Genomic DNA, 21,629 nt, shown 5'->3' on the forward strand with positions numbered 1-21,629 from the left:
CTTGTTGACTGTTCCGAGAGAAAGAGCGCATCACAGGCTAATAATAATAAAGCACTCTGGACTAAGATCTGGCTAGCGTGTTCCTTACCGCGGTACCGGTGTCTAACACCTCTTCCTCCCCCCCCAAATTTGCATTTAGATCAAGTCGTGGCAGGCGGGAATTGGGGGAGCTACAAGAGAAACAGGTACCCAGGACAGGCACGCTGACAATGTTAGTAGGAGATGCAAATGCTTGACAGCTGTAAAGATTCAGGCAATTTATTTTGTGGCTTAACTTCACAGCACCCAAGTCAGAAAACATTTTTTAATAGCATGTTTTTAATTTTTTTGTAATTTTATATACAATGTGAAAACAAATTTCCAGTCCTATGAAAAATAAAATGAGAAACTTTCCAGTGAAAAATATAAGTTTTCTAATGACTCTATTTACATTAGCACATTCCTATAAACACGGGTAACAATGCTGACCAAGAGTAACTACAGAAGTTGTTTTACCCATGCTAGAAATTTCCCAACAGATACCTAATTTAGTTAGCTATATGTGTAAAATTAACTACAGAAAACTATGTTCTGTTATTCAGGTCAGACAGTATTTCATAAAGGGAAACAAATACAGTACTGGAAAACGGGTAAGAAAAATTAAATGCATGTTATCATTTCTCTTATTGCTATATTTACTAAATTTATAGCAACTCTTATGAAGTGTACCTGTTTTTTACCCAGTCTTATCATTGGGATAAATATAGCAACAAAGCAGTTTCTGCCTTCACTGGCTCAAGCAGAATTTGAATCACCATTTTTCCTTAGTCCTGGTTAATAATAAAGTCTGGAATCAGTATGACGGTTTGCTTAAGAATCTTGTTGTTGTTGAGTTCCTTGAATTATATGCCGAATCTTCTCAGCATCTTGTGCTACAAGCTCATTTGCAGGATCAATTTTGAGAGCAGCTTCATAATCCTGGAGACCTAACAGTAATAGAGCAAGCACATTATACATTTTGTTGCTTAGAGTATTAATAGTTTTTACCAGCTAGTTGAAAGAAACTATATCTTAAATATATGCACATCAAGGTAAAGGGTTCAATTTCAGAAGGCAATATGGATCAAAACAAAATGTTACCTTTAACTTCAACTATACCAGGGGTGTCCAACCTTTTTGAATGTGAGGCCAGATCACAAACTTTTTATCACCCAGCGAGCCATATTCAAAGACCTCACAGGAAGTGGTATCACATCAGGAAGTGATGTCATGTGACCTTTGACACCAATGAAGTTGCAGGAAGTGACAATGAAATGTGTCTAAATAACCAGTTCAACACTCTCCCTCTATAGTGTCCACCTCTGCCACTGTTCAGGACAGGATACTGAGCTAGATGGACGGTGGGGCTGATCAAGCATGGCACTTCTTATGCTCTTATGTTCTTTGGCTGAGCTTCCAAACTATGGCTGAGATTTGCAAAAAGGGGTAGATAGGCATGTTACAAAGTTGTCATAAAAGTTTTGGAGCCCTTTAAATCCCATTTATTTTAATGGAAGTTGGCCTTTTGACTCAGCCTTGAAAATCTCAGCCCAAGGTGCCAACCAAATAAGTCAAAATATATTTTGCATTTCTATGCAGTGCATTTATGTGGGTTCTCCAAGCATTTTACAAACATGAAATGAGCCTCAGGATAAGCCCAGCGAGAGGAGCAGGGGCTCAGCTGCACTTTCCCCCTACCTGCACTGGTCAGTCCCAAGTGGCACACAGCTCCGCCGCCACTTCTGCTAGCTGGTGCTGACCCAGGTGGGTCTGTCCCATCCAAAGCAACATGCAGCTGAAGCTGGCTTCCCACATGCTACTGGGGATGGGAGGAGCCCGGCCGGGTGAGCACCAGCCAGCAGAAGCGGAGGCGGAGCTGTGTGCCACTCAAGACTGATGAGCACAGGCAGGGGAAAAATGCAGCTGAGTCCCTGCCACTCCAGCCCGGCTTATCCCGTCCCAAGCAGCGTATAGCTCCGCTGCCGCTTCTGCTGGCCAGTGCTGACCCAGCCAGGCTCCTCCCATTCCCAGTAGCATATGGGAAGCCAGCTTCAGCTGCATGCCGCTTTTCCTGGCTGGTGCTGACCCACCTGGGTCCATCCCATCTGGAGCAGCATGTGGCTGAAGCCAGCTTCCCATGAGCTGCTGGGGATGGGAGGAGCCCAGCCAGGTCTGCACCGGCCAGCAGAAGCAGCAGCGGAGCCGTGTGCCGCTCGGGACAGGACAAGCCCAGCCGGAGCAGCAGGGACTCAGCTGCATTTTTCCCCTGCCTGCACCAGTTGGTCCTGAGCGGCACATGGCTCTGCCGCTGCTTCTGCTGGCTGGTGCAGACCCAGCCAGGCTCCTCCCAGCTCTAGCAGCATGTGGGAATCCGGCTTCAGCCATGTGCTGCTCTGGATGGGGCAGACCTGTCCAAATCGGCACCAGGCAGCAGAGGCGGCAATGGAGCTGTGTGCTGCTCGGGACTGACCAGCGCAGGTAGGGGGAAAGTGCAGCTGAGCCCCTGCTGCTCTGGCTGGGCTCATCCTGTCCCGAGTGGCACATGGCTACTCCTCTTCCAACACGCACCGCATTGGCAACGTCAAGCTGACATGGTGCGTGTGGGAACCTTGTCCCCTCCCCAGCCCTTCAGCAGCCATTGGGAAGCTGCTGAGGGGCCGGGGGAGGGACAAGGGGTGGGAACGAAAGTAAACAGTGTTTACTTTCGTTTCCCGTCACAGCACCGCGGGCCACAGAAAACGGCTTGGCGGGCCGCATGTTGGACAAGCCTGAACTACACATAAATATTTATTTGTGTGTTTGTAAGTCACACACAGCTAGATAAAGAGTTTAGATTATTATTAAGACTTAATAAATCATTAGCATGCTGTTCAATTACACACATTCCTTATCTAAAGAGTATATAGCTTCAGGCTTCAATGTACATGGAGTCTTGTATCTATACTGTACCCTACAGATTTAATTACAGATTAGGGACTCAAGTAGGACAGATATGTAAGAATTCAGGAATTATTGATCCAGGCAACATAGGAAAGGTTTCTGGAAGAACAGAGTTTTGCAGAAAGGGAAAATATAAGGCATAGCTTGAAAAGTGACATGTAGTTGAGAACATTAAAAGAAAATTGAGAACCATAAATAGAGTAGTTTAAAATTTAATAAGAAAGGGATTTTTTTTTTTTTTTAAATGATGACAAAAAGTTGCAAATGGGAAGCAGTTTAGACGGTCACAATTGGACATGAAGTGCTAAGAGAAAGACCAAAGAGGTGCAAAGGGATAAGCCATTATCAGAATTAAAGAAAAATAATATAATTTTAACGTCGGGTTTTGAAAGTTTACTTAAAATTGTATTGTCTTTAATTTCTGACGTTGCTTTGTATCTTGTAAGACAAGACTGGTATTAATAGAGAACTCAATGGATGAGCACTTGCACAGATATTTTCACATAGATAATACAGGGAAAATTAACCTTATAATTTCAAAATAAAAGCAATATTTTAGAGAGAATACTGCTGAGGTCTTTGTGACAAATATTTACATATAATGTATTTTTACCTCTCTCGAAATATTTTAGAGATAAAATATTATTCTGAGTAAACAACAGTTATATTATTCACTGTTCATGAACAGAATAAAAACAAAAACATTCTTTAAATATTAGATATGAGAGCTATAGGATAAATCTCTTAAGAGATTTAAGAGTGGCCCCATTGTCCTCAAGAAAGCAAATCAAAGGAATAATTTTAAATATATGCATAAGCTTTTGAAGCAGTATGACCTTAATTCTTACCTTCAGCATACAATTCCAATTGACAAAAGGCTGTTCCACGTCTCACATATGCTTTAACTCTAGCACTAGCATTGTCTGAAACAGGTGGCGTCAGCAAGTCTAGAGCCTTTACAAATAAAAAAACATATTTAAGATATACATCATTAGACTTTTTGATAGCCTTATTTCCCATATCTAGATAGAATCATACACTTAAAAGTTATTGCTTATTTTTGTGAGTATGTGTTATAAATAGAATCACACTGAGATATGCACACCACCATTCTTTTGTAGGAACAAAAATGTAAGTATAGTTTTACAAGTGATAAATTGTGCCACAGTATGGTTTCTGAACCTTATCTAGACTAGAACTCAGACATACAATGTGTTCATGTTTTTTGTAGCCAACAAATACATTATGAGAGTCAGTAGTACAAGTCATACTACAAACAAAATACTGACCAGTTTTTCTGCTGTATTACCACAGTTACTAAGAACGAGAAGTTTCCAGCCTGATATAGGAAATAATTCAAAAGGATACTGATTTGGGAACATAATTTTTCAAAATATTCACATATCATGGGGTTTTTTTTAAATATTAAGGAAAAAATAGTGGCTTAACAAAAGTGGCTTCTACCCTATTAGATAACAGCATTATAAAAATGTTCTATTTTTGCACAAATCGTGGTTGCTAAAATATTGAGAACTTCTAGCATTTTTTTTAAAGATATTGCATTTTTGCAACATCCATTCCTTCAATTCTTTTACAATTCTTTGCAAACAAAATCTTTTAAAAGTGTAAATACTCCTGAATAAGTTCCTTTTTTATTATAGTTACTGATCTAACTACCTATCAAGTTCTTTCTTATGCAATTATATTGCATTATGCAAAATTTTGAAACAATCAGGCAATCATTTCTCTTTTAAAATTCAGTTTAGTTTTAAACTATCACTAAGATTGAAAGATCAAAAACATGGTTTCAAACATGTTGGTGGTATGAATTTAACAGCTTAGTATAATATCCATGACTATTTACATTTCCATTTTTTTTTTTTTTTTTAATTCTTGGCTACATGCTGGTATAAAAAAAAAAACCAACAAAACTTATCCATGTATAAGAAAATGGATAACTACAGAAAGCCATGATTGTTTAACATTATTTATACCTTTGATGAATCTTCAATGCTCTTGTGCAAGTTTCTCAATTTAAGGTGGCAAGCAGCACGATTTAGATACAGTACTGGAATCTTATTATTTAATCGAATTGCCAAGTTATATGCATTTACAGCTGCAAGATAGTTTCCTGTTGAAAACATCTTACTATAAACATAACAAAAAGTAAAAAAAGATTTTAAAACAATGATAAACAAATGGCTACCTAATATAAACATTTTGCATTAACCATTTTAAAACAAGTTTTTAAAGTTTTCCACTAAAAACTGATTATTTATGACATTTTTGCATATACAGTAAGCAACTGAGATGAAGTCTACTCTACAGTAATTTCATGCTGGTAATACAGCACACTAACAGCCAACCTGGAAAAAAAGTAAATAAAAATAAAACAACTCACACCAAGGAAGTGGAGAAATAGCACACATTTACATAGACATGCAATGAGAGATTCTTAAAACCAGAATTTTCTTGAATTATGATCAACCTAATCTGACCTTTCTGCATGAGACAGCATAGGATTTCACCTGCTAACTCCTAGACCAAGCCCACACCTTTTTTTGAACAGTTTTCCAATCTTAATTTAAAAAACACAACCAATGAGAAATCCATGACCTCTATATTATTCTAGCATTAGTATTTCCCTCAGTGAAAAAAACAAATACTGAGTTAGATCCCACTCCACTTAAGCATCCGAGTCTCCAACTGCAATCCTGTTGCATACCATACAAGCTCCTAAGTAATATCTACTTTTGTAAAAGGCTTTCATCTTAGCCCTAAAGATTTCATAAAGCAGCAAAGAGAAGGAAGAGGATCCAGCATCTTCTGCTTTAACAGTTTTTCAGGGCCTTGGTCAGACAGGAATAAAAATCACAGAAATGCCTAATACCTGGAATGACAAGGTTCTTTGGGTGAATCTAATACCTTTTATTAGATCAACTTAAATAGTTGGAAAACAATTATTAAGCAACCTTTCAGGTTCAAAAACCCTTCATCAGGCTAAGGAAGTTTCTGCAGTTGGTGCGTGCTCTTCCTCGATGGAATGAATAGTAAAGAAGCCAGAGGCTGGGCTGGTACGCATACAATCTACATTTTCACTGACTGCCTATCTTGTATGCATACCAGCCCAGCCTCTGGCTTCTTTACTATTCATTCCATCCAGGAAGAGCACACACCAACTGCAGAAGCTTCCCTAGCCTGACAAAGGGTTTTTGAACCCAAAAACTTGCTTGTTTTCCAACTATTTAAGTTGGTCTAATAAAAGATATCAGATTCACCCAAAGAACCTTGTCTGTCTATGTCCTTAGACCAACACAGCTACAACCTACACCCCTGTAATACCTGGAATAGGATCCAGTTCAGAGGTTGGCAATGTTTTTGGACAGAATGCCAAACACATCAGCAATCTCTACTTGTAAGATGTTGGTGTGCCAGGGTGGGTGGTGGAGAAGCTCTGAGAAGCCCAATCCTTGTAGCAGTGCAGCTCTGGCCTCTTCCCCACCATCTTCCTGGAGGCACGCATGCCAAGCAAAATGCCTTTACATGCCACGCTCTGGTATGAATGCTGGGAATTGCTAACCCCTGATCTAGTTTCTTATGTCCAGTTTGCATCTGCCTAGTTTCAGCTTCTGAAGTTCATATACTCCTTTTTTTATGTCTCCAGAATTAAAGACCCATCTACTTTAAGTAATTTTATTCATATCTTGAATAAGGTCATATATTGGTTACTTGTAAAATAAGCAGAAAAGCAGTAACAGAAAACATTTTACTTGGAAAGTTAGAGGGGAAACTGGAAAGGTTCAGCTTGCTCTAGCAAACAGAATCATTACTTAACTTTTAAAATAGAAGAGCATGCAATTATGTTTCCTATTTGATTTAAAATACATCTTGAAATGAGTTCTAACTCACTTTCCTTTATCCTTTAACCAGTCTGGGTTTTTCTCCTCTTCTTTTAAGTCATCAAGCTCAGAAAAGTCAGCGTTCATTGCTCTTCGAGCCTCTGCTTGCTTATACAGCCACTATGATAACACGTGTACACAACATGTAAGCATGGTTTCTATAAGAATTACTTTTTCATGTTTGTTTTTATTTTGTTTTCAATCCTTTCACTCACTCCTTCAAGTATGACTTAGTTATCCCATATTTGGTAGACATGCGTGGTTAGTAATTCAAGAAAAGAAAAGCTGCAAGACTTCCTGTATATTTTGTTTCTAAATACACCCCAGGGAATTATGTGCAGAAAAATTCAAAATTATGCACCGAGTCCCGGGGGCTACATATGGCAATACACAGTCAACCTGGACTAGCCTGGCCTGCACCTTCGAACCAAACCAGGCAGGCTCCATGCCAGCATATGTGGCTCACAGCACTGCAGACAAGAGCTGTGCATCATCAGGCTGAGAGGACTTGCTGCCTCCAAGTGAGGCTTCCAGCACTCCAGTGGGAAGCCACATGTGGAGGCACGGAGGTGTGCATCATTGGGCCAGGTTGGCTCCATGCCTCCACGTGCAGCTTCCCACTGGAATGCTGGAAGCCCCACATGGAGGCGCACAGCCGACCAGCCTGGCCCAATGGTACATGGCTCCCACCTAGTGCCATGAGCCCCACATGCTGGCACAGAGCCAGCCTGGTTTGTGTTGAAAGTTCATGCCAGCAGGCTGGCCAGGCCATTTCTGTGCCACCAAGTATAGCCTCTGGGGGAAAACAGTGGCATGTGGCAGGTCCCCCCCTCCAAAATAAATCTACCGCCCTGCCCTGCCTGGTCTCCTGCAGGCAGGAGCTCCTCTCCCCACTTCCTAGCTGTCCACTCACACACCACCACACTTGGTGCCTCCACAAGAGCTGGATGCAGAACCTGCCCTGATTAAATTATGCAGTTATGCACAGTCATTTGTTTTATGCACACAATTGTGCAGCTGCATAATTACATAATTCCCCAAGGTGTATCTAAATGAGAAGTAAGAACAACTAGATTTCTCCCATTTTAACTTCCATCACCAACCATATCGTTACTCGTATTTTGGTAGTTTTACTCAGTTTAATAAGACAATAGAGGACTGAATTCCACAGATTTCAGTCACTCATCATGAAAGAATAGCACAAAAAACAACAAAAAAAAACCCCTAAAAAATTAAAAACATCCATACCTCCTCCTCTTCTGCTACTCGGGATTCTCTGAGAGCTGTAGGAAAGACCCGAGGTGTAAAGTTGATTTTAATACCACCAGCAGTTCGAGGAGCAGGGAAAGACTCCTCTTTCAACTTCTCTGAAAATATATTTCCTGTAACTGCAAGAACAGAAATGGTATATAGAAAAGTAAAGATAAGTTCTCTTTCTTGTTCTCTAATCACATTTTGAAGTACAAGTTAGATGTATACCTACAGGCTTTTGTTTGTTTGCCTGGGTTTTTTTGTTGTTTTTTTTTGAGAAAGTAGTTCTAAAAACGTTTAATCATGCAATTTTATTAAAGATGTTTGCTAATGATATCATCAGACAAGTAAATCCAGAAGGTACAAAACCTTTATACATACTGCATTTCCTATTAATGTATTTTAGCTTTAATGTGGATATCAGATACAGGAAAAGATTAAAACTTTGGAAAATTATGATTACACTGAAAGGTATCTGTAGAGTTACCCAATCATTTTGAAGCACACATTAAACTGCATATCGTTTAATGGTCTTGAGGTGCTTCAGCATGAAATTGTTTCTCTGTTAATGAGAGAAACAACAAATCAATATTACAGAAAAAGCATGTTATTGTTTTGCATACTGTGTTTGATGCTGAAGTTCTCTAAAAACATTATAAAGAACATTTTTATATATATCTCTTAACTTATTGGCTGTAAGCAACTAATACTGCTTGTGCCACTCATTGTAACACCCAAGACTACAAAAATGACATATTTCATAAGTGGTAATAGCTTGAATATAAGGTGTCCAGAAAAACTGAACTGAGCTCTAGGTGTAAAAACTAGAAGCATAAAAGTTATGTATTCAAATTTTAAATATTCATAAATCTGTTTTAGTTCACTTTTCTGAAGAGAATAATGGAGGATAATGCCAACACTTTCTCTTGGTAAAAAACCTCTTACCACATTATGCTGACAGAGAAAGAAAGCTCCAAAAAAGGAAAAGAAAGGGGGAGAACTGAGAACTATAATTTACCCTTCGTCATACATACAGTTCTCAAAAGATTTCAATGGCAGCTAAGATGTCTTATATATAAGCTCAACATATTAAGTGAAAGTAAACAAGAAACAAAAACATCTGTAGTCAAAAAGAAGAATAACTGGTTCAGCATGGAACAAAGACAAAATACACTAAAAATGCCTAGAAACATTTAGGAATTACATTTAGCCTGGAAATAGAGACAAAAACATTACTCCTCTAATATTACCTTTTGCAGGTAAACTTGTATCCTTGTGAGTTCCTTCCCTCAGAGCCATACTTTTATTTATTTTTTGGTTTTTCTTTTCTGTTTGTTTCCTTTCTTGATGCACTCTCTCTTCTCTCTGTTTCTCATTTCTCTGATTTTTCCAGATCTCCAGCTCCTCAGTAACCTTTTTTCTCTCTTCTTCTTTCAGCTCTTCAATTCTTTTTCTCTCTGCTTCTTCTAGCTGTTTGAATTACAGAGGAGTGAACATACATCATACTTGGAGAAAATTAGAGGAAGAGAGATAAGTGACATCATTAGTTTCCAAGCCTATATTCCGAGCATAACACTGTTGCTAATATGAGAGAGCAGACATGTTTGGGAAGGAAGCATCATGGGACCTGGTTGTTCTTTGACAGTAGCACCAATTCCATCTTTGTTTCAATAAGAGACCATGGCTCTAGCAAGATATTCAGGAATTCTGTGCTTCTAGAGCTATTAGGCCCTGGTCACTTATGATTACAAAGAATTCTGTATCACCATTCATGCAAGTAAGGATTTTGCCCCATTATCCTGGCTATATTCCAGTTTACAAAGTGTTAAAAAAAAAAAAAAAAAAAATACAATTTTGGGGTCAATTATTCCTTACAATTTAAAAAAAACAAAACACCTTATTACACAGGTAGCATGGCTATCACATTACCAAAACCATTCCTACAATTTTAAAAGATGTAAACATCATTCTTAGGGTATTTTTAAAAGCTACTGTACAAATTAAACAGTACCCAGATGTAGCATCGCTCTGAATAATTAATTTGAAGAAGGAACACCATAGAGTTCTCTTATATTTCATGAGTAATCTTAACAACAAAATACATGGAATAGTGGAATTGGAAGGGACCTCAGACATTCATCTAGCCCGGGGCACTCAACTTTTGGCCCACAGGCCAAATCCAGCATCATGACATCCCTGCAGATCATCATGACAGGAATCCCTGCAGATCAGAAGAATTGGCAGCTGAAGTGGGAGAAGCTCTGTGCAGCCAAGTCCAACCCAACCTGGGCCATTGCAGCAAAGTGGGCTCAGAGCTGGGTCTGTTAGCTGGACATCAGGATCAAGCCAGGCTACTCCCCCACTCCATCCCACAGGCTTCCAGATAGGGGAGGAACAACCCAGACCCAATCTCCATCTTACACATCTGGATCAGGGCCACTCTGCTCTGCCCCATTCCCCCCACTCTCCTCTCCACTCATCCAACTGGGAACCAGCCTGCTCCCTGCCCCCACCAGCAGATGGATCAGGATTGGGCTGTGCACCCACCCGTGACTGGAAGGAGTTCTGTCTGTCAACACTGTGCCAGATCCAGCCCATGGCTGGACTTGGCACTGCCCATTAAGCCTGCAGGGCAAAAAGTCTAGGTATCACCGATCTAGTCCAACCCCCTGGTCCGTGCCAGAATCATCCCTGACTGAACTGTTACTTGACTCAAGTTATCTCAAGTAGTCAGCAAGCATGGCACACAAAAGAAAAATGAGCGAATAAAAATCTTGCTTATAAAATAAGCATTTTCTGTACATGGAGGTGTTCAGGAATGGACGTAAACAACTAGCAGTGGAAACAAGTGATATTTGAAAATTGCCAGCATGATATTCCAACACAAATGTGAATAAAATGTTTCAAGAGTCCATGTTGCTTAATCAATACAAAGAAGTAGCTTTAGCTTTTTCATGCTGTGTCAAATGACTGCAGTCCCAATTCCCTTCCAACTGCCAACCTCTTCTCTGAATCTCCTCAACAAAAAGATCAATTTATATTGAGAATGCTGACAACCACATCTGTACTTCAACTTCTTCTTGGGTACAATACCCATGTCTAGCAGCAGCTGCAGATCCAGAGAGGGTGCAGTGGCACAGAAGCATCTTCTTTCAATTGACAATGCCACATGAGCAGCTGCCAGGGGCTCTTTATGTTTTTAAGTCCCCAAATAAGGTAAAACTCATTCCTCTTTTCCACTCACCTCAGCAGCATCTCCTTTCCTCTTCCCCATTCATCGCTGTCCCTGGCTGCCCTGGGAACAGAGGTGGGGAGCCTGATTCAGCCAGGGATGGAGGCAGTGTCAGGCAAGTTCTTCCTCCTTGTTCAGTTTCCCAGGTACACATGGGGAAGGGAATCCATCTGCATCTGCTGTTTCTGATTTAAGCCTGGCTGGAGTAGGGCAGGAGCAGTGCTGAAGCTTCCCTCCCCTACCCTCACCCCCACAGCAGCGAGAGAGAACAGCAGCAGTGGGCAAGGGAGGAAAAGAGATGTGCTGCTGTGCACAGAGGGGAAGAGGTAAGGAAGGGAAGGTTCTTACCTGATTAATGGACTTTAAAAAAAAAAAAAGCCAAAAACAAGCAAAAAAAAGTCACCAGTTGCTTCTCCCTTGGGGGGGGGGGTCTACCTGCCCCAGCTGCCAAGTCAGAAGGTTGGAAACAAAGGTGCAGGGATCCCTGCAGTGCCTGTCACTGCTCCCACACACCCCTTTACAAAATCCTGGATCTCCCCATGACTGGCAGTATAACAAATGTACAAGGAAAGGAGTGATGCAGCTCACTACACCTCAAAAGAAAGAGATGAAACCTGACTCTGCACTTGTATTAAGGGCTTCCCACAGTCAACCCAGCTGCAAATAGGCTGGCAGTAATTTGGCTGGAGAAGAAGAAACAGATGTGATATCAGCCACATAATTCCCACCAGCTCTAATAGCTGCTTCACTAGTGAGGATCTTGGATCTTTTTTTTGATAAGGGGACTATAGTCAGAAATTCCTCCTCTCCACATCCAGTAATACATTATAGTGGTTTTGATATTTTAAGCAGCATATTTAACCAAACAACTATGAGGCTGGTTGACAATTATTTTTCTTATATTTATTTATCTAAGGTCACAAATAAATTTACCTTCATTGTGGCCTCCAACGCATATTTTTTATGTTCTTGTTTTTTAACAGCTTTTGCTTTCATCTCCTTTTTTGCCTTCTCTTGGGCTTTTAGGACAGCATTCTCTCTTATTTTCTGCATTTTTTCCTTGTCAGCTGGAAGAAAACCATTTGTAGTAATTTAGGACTAAGATTTATATGTTATTTACTGTGTTTAGGAAGACAGGATTTTTCTCATCAATGGATCTGAGTCAGGCTGGTAAAATGTAAGTCAGCAGATTCCCAAGAGGCAGTCTTCTCTCAAACTTACTTTTAAAAGAAGCAACATTGGCTTTACATAGGCATTACATTTATGTTTTTAGGGGTAAGGTGTACAAGACTTATGATCAGTAGAAGTGTTTAGTTTTTCTTAGCCCTATTAAATATATTCTACAGAGCTGGGTACCTGAACAGTATACAGAACAAGACCGACAAAGTGAAACAGAAAATACAAAGTGAACTTAATTGTCCAAAATATCAGAAATACAAAAGAGGAAACAAATCAAAAGTAACAAAAAATAGTGAAGTAAGGTTTCTAATCTAAAACCCCCAAAAAACCTAGGTTCTTTATTTCACATATTGCACACATCAAATGTTAATTTTTACACTGGTGCTACCCATAAATTTTACCACATAGACGACATAAAGGAGGCTTATGGGCTTCAGACATATATGAATATGGATATGAAATAATTCTAACATTCAAAACAAACCAGAGCTGTTCAACAAACATTTATTTTTGAAATCCATGCATGTCTAATGATCAGTGTAGAATGACTGTCCATTACTTATTCTTTTCTGTTCAAATATACCCATTTATTTGAGCTTTATACAGCCATAAATAAACCTGAAGTGATGATAATAATATGCATTTTCATTAAGCTGGCAATGAAGAGCCACACTTTTTTTTTTTTTTTTAAGTTAACTTAATAAAATGTTTTCTCACAATGGCAGAGAATATTCCAGATATTTACTATAACTACATTGCATGGATTTCTGGTTGTTCTCGACATGTTGCTACAGGGCAAGAATTAGTTGTCTGGGTCAATCTGTTTCTCATAAAAGTTATATGAATTTTGTTGCTGTGTGTTGTTAATGTGTTCATTCAGGGTTGAGGTTCATGAAAGGAGCACACAAGACTGGCTGTGTATGGATGTTTTTTAAAAAACAAAACGTAAAACTATAACGTACTCTTTGGATGTATTACCCATGTATTTAACATGGCAGGCACAGATCTTTCTCCTTAAGTCCAACCTAACACATTTTTGCATAGATATTTACTTCTATTTTTGTGACTGTTCAATGTTATTGCAAAAATTACTGCTGCAACAAAAGACACTGCAAAAGAACAAGTCACTCTGGCCTCTGCTTACTTGGATAACTATATCTTCTGCTGTCATCTTTTTTTTGTTTCTGGGGAATTTACATAACACTGGAAATAACCAATTTGGCTCCAACAGTAGTAATATACAGCCAACTATAAAATCATTTTACATAAATTCTTGAGGAGAAAAGATTTGATGTACTTTATTTTTATTTATTTATTACATAACTCAGGGCTGTCCAGCTTCAGTGACACTAGGGGCTGCATGCCACACTGGTCACATGTCACACGGTCTGCACACCTCATGGGCTCCCAAGGACCCTCTCTCACAGCCAGTACAAACCCCCACATCTGCCACTGCCATGCCACAATCCCCCAAACACTATTACACAAGTAGTGTGAGCTACATTTCACAGCAGAGAACTTACTATTTTCCATAACCAGGGATTCCCAGGTGGCTGCTTCTTTTTTATATAAAGTGAAGAAAACTGATCCATTCTCAATCTTTGCTGTACTACTGGTATCATCAATGGGAGCATATAGAATGGCTTCAAATAAAAATGGAGGGACATTTACCTATAAAATAAATATAAACATGTATTTGTTTTTTATAAAATATATATGTAAAAGTTTCTTAAAACACTCATTAAACAACTAACTCCCTACTGAATATTTTAGATGTTTAGCAAATGTTTCCTCATAAGTACCAAGAAAACCACAACAGCTCATGAAAGATAATCTACTAACAAGAATGTAATTTTCTCTGAAAGAGATTGTTTGTAGTAGCTTAATCTAACTCATTATATAAGTATCAAAGATTAGCATTTAAAACATGCTATATTTTTATTGTGCAATGGGAAATGCTGAGTAACAACGGATAAATTATTGCTGCAGTGACAATACAAATCAGTATATGCCAGCAAATACTCATGGTATCAACACCAGCAACTAGTAGTATTACTATGACACTATAGGTATACTATTATACAAACATAGGCTGAGTCACTGCTTCACAATTTATTCCAGTCATACTTTAGTCATAAAAAACTGCAGCCAATAATGCACAAAACCTATACATCTAAGCATAAAAACCCCATAGGGACACTGTCAGATACATTTAAAAAAACATGTTTAACAGAAGATAAAACTATGTATATAGTTTTGCATTATTATGTGACAACATTGTAATCGGTTTACCTTTGTAGTAAAGAAAAGGGGATTTTCAAGGACATAGTGCGTTAGGCACCAGATTCTGTCCCTCAGTACTACAGCTGCAAATAAGAACAGAATTTGGCCAATGGATTACAAATTACTGGCTAATCTAATTTTGCCCAGAATCCCGAGTTAAACCTGTATATGATCAAGGCCAATAATAAAAAGAAAAATAAATATCTTGCTCTCTTCATTTCCTGGCTCCAATCACCTGATGTGGGTCAGAGATTACTCCCCTTCCAGGTGCAGATGTGGGGTGGGGTGCAGTTGCTCTGCTTAAACTGTAAAACCTTCCCCCTGAGAGGAAAAGCAGCATTCCTCTTTAGGAAGTGCTGAGGTAGTCAATTGACTTCATGGATCATTATAGTGTACCCCAGGGGCTGTCAATCAGGGGTACACATACACCTGGGGGTACTTTGCAAGTCTCAAAGAGAACACAGGGCCAAGCAGAGATCCCATGCTGCTGCCTCACAGGAGCAGGGCCGCACAGACACTGAGCTGCCGCTGCTCTGCCACTCGTACCCTGGGGGTACACTTAGTAAAAAAGGTTGAAATTCCCAGGTGTACCCAATTCCTGCTCATCTCAGGTGCCCATGACCCTCTCCTTTTTAAGGGTTTTGATGTTCTGTTAATCAAACTGCCCTTTCTCCTGTAGTCTATTAGCCATTCCTGGGAAAATCTCTTCCGTTTCAGAGCCCTGTCTTGACTTCAGTTCCAGCTAAAATCCTCAACTTAGGTGTGATAACATTAACATTAACCAGGTGAACATCAACTCGTGTGGAAACGATTGACAGTAAAGAGTTGGAGGCACTGTCAAAATGTTTGGGAAAGCTAGATTCTGTTTTATGAATGAAGAGATTGCCATTTCACTATAATGGACAATGAGACTAATATCTTTTGCCTACTTCATTGTGTTTTTTAAACCCGATGTATCTTCTAGCAAATTAGTGCAGGTTCCAATTAAGTTGCATTCATTTTTGCTTCCCTCAAACAAAACAACACAGCTCTAGACACCTAGCAGGTTAATAAAGCTTCTCGTTTCTTTTTACCTAGAGAAAAAAATGTGTTGTTTTATACGTGATGATGTTGCACGGCACCATCTGCCCCCTCCCCTTTTCAAAATCCTAGATCTACCCATGACCCCCGTCAAGTCATCACTGCTCCCCCTTACAGGGCGGGCGGGCAGGCCGCGCCTGGAGCTCGCGGTCGCCTCGGGGCCTGCGGGCTCCGCGAGGCACCGCCCGGGGAAGCTCGGGGAGGGTCCAGCCTCCTCCCGCACGCGGCCCACTGGGGCTCCGGCCGGCAGCGTTGGGACGGGAGACCTCGCTGAGGCCGCCGAGGGGACGGGAGGGTAGGGCCCGCTCAGGCCGCCCCACCTTCAGGTATTGGTCGGTGCAGAAGATGTTGGCCGGAGCGACGCGGACCCCGCGCAGCGACAGCGACACGTACACGGCGGCGTCCGTCTGCCGCCAGCTGTAGTCCCGCAGCCACACCGGCATGGCGCGCGGGCGTTGCTAAGGGCGCTCTCCACGTTGCTAGGAGAGGCCCCAACTTCCACTACGCTCCCACGAACACTTCCGGGGCTGTCCCCAGCCGGAGCTCCCTGTCGGGGCCGCTGCATGCTGGGATATCGCTCCACGTAGCCCCGCCCCCTGGGGCGCGGTGCATGCTAGGACGCGCAGTCTCCAGGGCCTGGCGGGGGCACTTGGGAGCGCGCGCACGAAGGGGCTCGTGGTGCCGGCGCTGCCCGGTAGTCCCCGTCACCGCGCACGGGGCGGGTCACACATGACGCGCTTCTCTCTCTGAGAGCTCCCGCGGCCCGAGCTGGATTGGAGGCAGAGCGCAGAATTGTGGAGAGCCAGCCCCAGGCGCCACGTTTGAAAGCACTGCAGCCCCCGCTGCCGCGTCCGGACCGGCTCGGCAGCACCCAGGAGCAGGGCTCGGGCCGCACCGCAGCGCTTCCCTCCAGGTTGTGGTGGAGCCCGGCTCCCAGGGCAGCTCCATTCCCCGGCCCAGCTCGGCCCGTTTTCCTCCGCAGTGCCCTAGGAGCTGGAGCCGTGCCTGACTCGGCTTTTCTCAGCTGATGAGTCCAAGGACAAACTGGATCAGCTGTGCAGGAATCTACATGCAAAAAATGCAAAGGGACCTGAAATATCCACCTTGTCCCCCTGCCCTTTGGTCCCCCTACACCACATGAAGGGGCTGACTAGGGGTAACGTATTTTATTTCGTATTTGTTTTAAATGTGTACAAAAGCTACATATGCCAGTCCTTGGAAAGCAACTGGAAATTGCTTTGGGACACATTACGTAAGAATACTGATCTAAAGACATCCCAATGTTTTTTCCAATTCTTCTGTTCAAGCCTCTCTTGCAGCAGAGTGAGATTTGTGTCTTTTCAAAGCATATAATTGTGAGGGAAATAAAAAGTGTTTTGAGGATTAGAGTCTAGATTAAACAAATCCTACAATAAACTTCATGCAGGTGGATCCATGTTCCCATGCAGGACCAGTTAAAAGACTGAGGCCTTAAATCAGCTGTTCACAACCCCAGATCATGACCCAAATGAGGGTCATGGGGGCAATGCCAGCAGCACCACACAGAAAAGATTAGCAATGCCTAGTGCTGCGAGTTCCCGCCCCCAGGCCACTGCTGCACTCTACTCCCAGCAGCATGGCATGGAAAAAGAAGGGTGGGAACCACTGCCTTGGATCCCCATTGTTGCAACTGAGGACCCCCCTACACCAGGTAAAAGCATAATTGGATCTAATGTGTGATCCACACAATCACACCTCCCCCCAGGAGGCATGACTGTTGGATTGTGCAGTAGATCTAATGGGGCCTTGATGCTGGTATCAGCAAGAAGCAGGCTCCTGTGGCTGGGAGACCCCTTTGCCTAGCTCCACATCAGCTCACGTGGCCTGCGGAGTGAGGGCTACATGTTCCATAGCAGAAGAAATTGTATACAAGTCTGGTGATTTTAGGAAGTTTGAAAAACAATGCCTTATTCAGCTCGTATGCCATATGGAAACAGTCTATTATACAGTAACAAAACCCCAGACCTTACCATGAGACTACAATATTAGTTACAAAGTCTATGGAAAATATTTTGTTTTTATAAATACGTTTATATTTTTATTTTTATACTTTCTATACTACTATAGTCAAGGTGAATTGACAAATACAATCCTACAGCAGATGTGGGTTAACTTGCTTACAAAGATAATAAGATCAGGCAGAGTTTTGCTTTTCATCACTTGCACTTTAAGCGGCATCAGATGGAATGCAGCTCTTCTTATCCCAAGTATGTTTCCATAACAGACAGACTGTTGTTAGTTTTATAAATACTGAGGAGTGGGGGAAGGAAGGGGGAGACTAAAACTATCAAGCAGTTAGAATAGATCTAGTGATACACTGAAACTTCCAGATGTCCTCTAAAGGTAATTAGGTCATACTTGCAATTCCAGATATGGGCTTCAGTAGTCTATTTTGCATTCTGTCTTTCATAAATTCAGGAGATAATTTGTGAACTGTTGCTAGAGCTTCTTCAAACATACAAACAAAACAGCAACACGGTCACTGCCAAAACAATGGAAGGAAGGTAATCAGAAGGAAAAACTAAATCCGGCCAATGTCCCTTGGAAGTCAAACCAAACACGTTAGAGAAACTCATGCTCTGTGGATTTGCCACCACTTGGCTATGTTTTAGGAGTATACAGTTATCTGGAACTAGTTACAAAAATAGAAAAGAACCCAAAAAGTCTTTCTTTGATGCATCTTTCTAATGTGACCTAGAGAAACTGAGCAGCCCTGCACACACAAGCTTGAATTTCTTCTTTTTTCACTTTAGATGTTAAGTTAGTGTCTGTGGGGGATAACCAGATTTCATTTTCTAGCATTTTTGCTCATTTATCTTTTCAAAGCACTGTTCAAATAGCAAACACCTTATGAAAGCTACATATGGTTGTTTATTTTAGCGACATAATCGGGTATAGCAAGGGTTCTAATAATTTTGAAGAGCAAGAACATCTTAATGGGAACTTTCTGGGAACCATCTCCTCTGCCCCCCAACTTGTCAACATCAGCAGATTCTTGCCTGGAAAAAGACAGTGGACTGAAATCTGGGAGATCAGATTTAAATTAATGGTTCTGGGATAAAATAATAATCAGTGTGCTGCAAAGGTAAAAGTTTTCATTGTAAGTCAACAAGACTTAAACTCCTATGTCACTCTTTAAAAAAAAAAGGTTATTTAGACGCACATGAAAGTTTCTGTCATATGGCCTTTGGCACATCACTTAATAGCATTACAGTATAACACTGACTGGGTGTTTTCCCATTGACATGAACAGGAACAAAATAAGATGTTTATTCTGTCTATGCCCTCTGCTCCCTAGCTTCACACCAGGAATGGAAATACTTCCCTACCACAGAGCAATATGGGAAAAATAAAATGATTCTTGTTATGTGTTCAAATATATAACAAGCTGGGTATAAGAGAGGTAAATTAAAATATTTTTTAAAGAGTCTTACCTATGTATCCTGGAGCAGTGGAAAAATGAAGAGGTTTTGCTTTGTTTTGTTGCCTAGCAGTGTTTATGCTGAAATTTATATTGAAATATGCAAAAATAAAATATGTATCGATTCAAATCTATGCACTGGAGAGCTATGGCTTGAGCTTGGTGGGCTCATTCATAAGAAAAGTGTCCTAATTCTATCTTGAACACTGCCATTCTTTTTAGATTGCCAAGATACAGTCTGGTTTAAATAAAAAAGCATACATCCATACAATCAAAAGAGAAATACCAGAGATAAAATACTCATTACTTATTCCTTGCATAAGGAATATATGTATAATTTTGAGAAGGACAGGCTTTAATTATGATTACATGCATTTCTTCTGTGTAATTTAGTTACACCAAGTATCTCCAATGTATAACATTTAACAAAAACAACCCATTTACTTGGGAACTGGAGGTTTTAAATAAAAAAAAGAAAAAGAAAATAATTCATAGGAGACCTTCAATAAACTATCCTGATTTAAATTTTAGTAAATTAACCAAGGACTGCCACTTTATAGACCCTTAATCAGAGAGCAACTGGGCTATGTGGCAGATCTCCACAAGTCACAAACTGCCAGTATGTCATAGATACTGGCCTTTCAGTTTTCTACCCTTCTAGCTTATTTGCATAGGTGACCTAGCTGTGGCTCAGTGGTTCACACCAAATTAAAATGCACAAGATTTGCCAGATTGGACAAGACTAATGCTCGTGCAGGCCAGTATTCCTTCCCACTCCTCCCCTCCCCCTGCATTAGAATCACAGGAAAGCACAAAAAACTCTGTAGTAAACAGTTAAAGGGCAATATGCCAATGATAAAAGTTTATTCCTTTTTCCTATTCTTTTCTCTACCTGAAAGGATTTGGATTTATATCCCTACCACCTTTTTAATTATTTACTATTACAATTCTGGATCTTCTAGTTACCAACAAAATATCCATCCTTTTACCAGAACTTAACTTCCTATGGCAAGGTATCTAGGTGAAAAGGATTTCCTTGTGTTGGTTTTAAGTGTGTACCCTTTCTATTTCATAGCATGTTCCTTGGTCTGGCTCCTAAATATCCAACCCAGCCACAGTGTCCATTTGAAAAAGAAAGATGGAAGCTTCAGAGATGCTTTTTATTCTAAATAATGCTTTCTTGAGTATGATCCAGGATGCTTCTTGGGATGATGATACTAGGGTTTTGAGCACTGTTATTGGTGAATCATTGGTTTTACTTTTGTTATTTTCATGTTTTATATTGACACATTTACCAAGCAAAGTGCAGGAGCTTTATAAAAATAATAATTCTTGCCACTTCACATGCTCAAAGAACTCTACAACTACTTAGAGACAGATAGTGTCTGATGTCCATAAAAGCGAGATACAGGTCTGAAAAGTTTACAGCAAGGGTTGTCAACCAGGCACATGCATACCCCTGGGGGTACCTGGGAAGGCCCCAGAAGGTACGCAGCAGTGGCACAGAGAAGTGGAGACACTTAATTTTACTGGCAGCACTTTTGGTTTCACTGCCAGTGCTACCGGTTTCACCACAGGGGACTCCCTGCTTCTCAACCAGCCACAGGGGGTACACTAACCAAAAAAGGTTGAAAACCTCTGCCTTACAGCATTATAACATCTGCTCAGATGTTGTTTTGAACTAGTGTCTATCTAGAAAAGGGGTGTCAAACTCATCTGATCCCACAGGCAAGATGAGCGGTACAGGACTGGTCTATGGGCCAAATGAATGGCACATTGCTGGTCCCATGGCCCCCCCAATGCTGGATGCAGTTTATGTGGCACCTATTCTGGCCAGTATGGGTCCTGTGCTGCATGCAGCACCTGCCTGGGATCAGATGGAGTGAGGGCTGCATGCAGCACAGGTCCTGAACCAGCCAATGCAGGCGCCACGTGCTGCATAGATCTCGAACCAGGCAAAGCAGGCACCGCATGCTGCACAGGTCTTAGGCTGGTGAGAGTAGGCAACGTATATGGTGCATATCTAAAGCCCTGCACACAGGGCTAGTCCAGCATGCACTACATGCTGAGTGTGAGTTAACTATGGACCCAGAAGCAACACCAGGGGCCAGATGACAGGGCTTTGCAAGCCAGATTTCACCTGCAGGCTGTATCTTTGAAACACCTCCTCTAAAAGAGTAACCTCTAGAAGAGGAGAAAGAACTAAGAGGTAATGGTGCTCTCTAGCATGGTGCCACATTAGTTAAACTTCCCAAAAAGATACTGCCTTGTGCACTGTCAGGGTAAT

The 21,629-nt window shown here is 41.1% G+C and overlaps 1 protein-coding gene across 1 annotated transcript; it reads right to left on the minus strand.

The window, feature by feature from the left end:
* Positions 1–242: 242 nt before the first annotated feature.
* On the minus strand, positions 243–16,866 carry DNAAF4 (dynein axonemal assembly factor 4). Its single transcript, XM_006276867.4, has 9 exons — positions 16,203–16,866; positions 14,043–14,190; positions 12,274–12,407; positions 9,359–9,578; positions 8,106–8,245; positions 6,868–6,977; positions 4,953–5,106; positions 3,807–3,912; positions 243–965 (listed from the first exon to the last, which is right to left on the minus strand). The coding sequence occupies exons 1-9, from the start codon at positions 16,323–16,325 to the stop codon at positions 850–852; spliced, it is 1,251 nt and encodes a 416-aa protein (XP_006276929.1). The 5' UTR covers positions 16,326–16,866; the 3' UTR covers positions 243–849.
* Between the last annotated feature and the right edge of the window lie 4,763 nt (positions 16,867–21,629).

The sequence above is a fragment of the Alligator mississippiensis genome, chromosome 11 (genome assembly GCF_030867095.1).
Source record: "Alligator mississippiensis isolate rAllMis1 chromosome 11, rAllMis1, whole genome shotgun sequence".
NCBI classification, from domain to species: domain Eukaryota; kingdom Metazoa; phylum Chordata; order Crocodylia; family Alligatoridae; genus Alligator; species Alligator mississippiensis.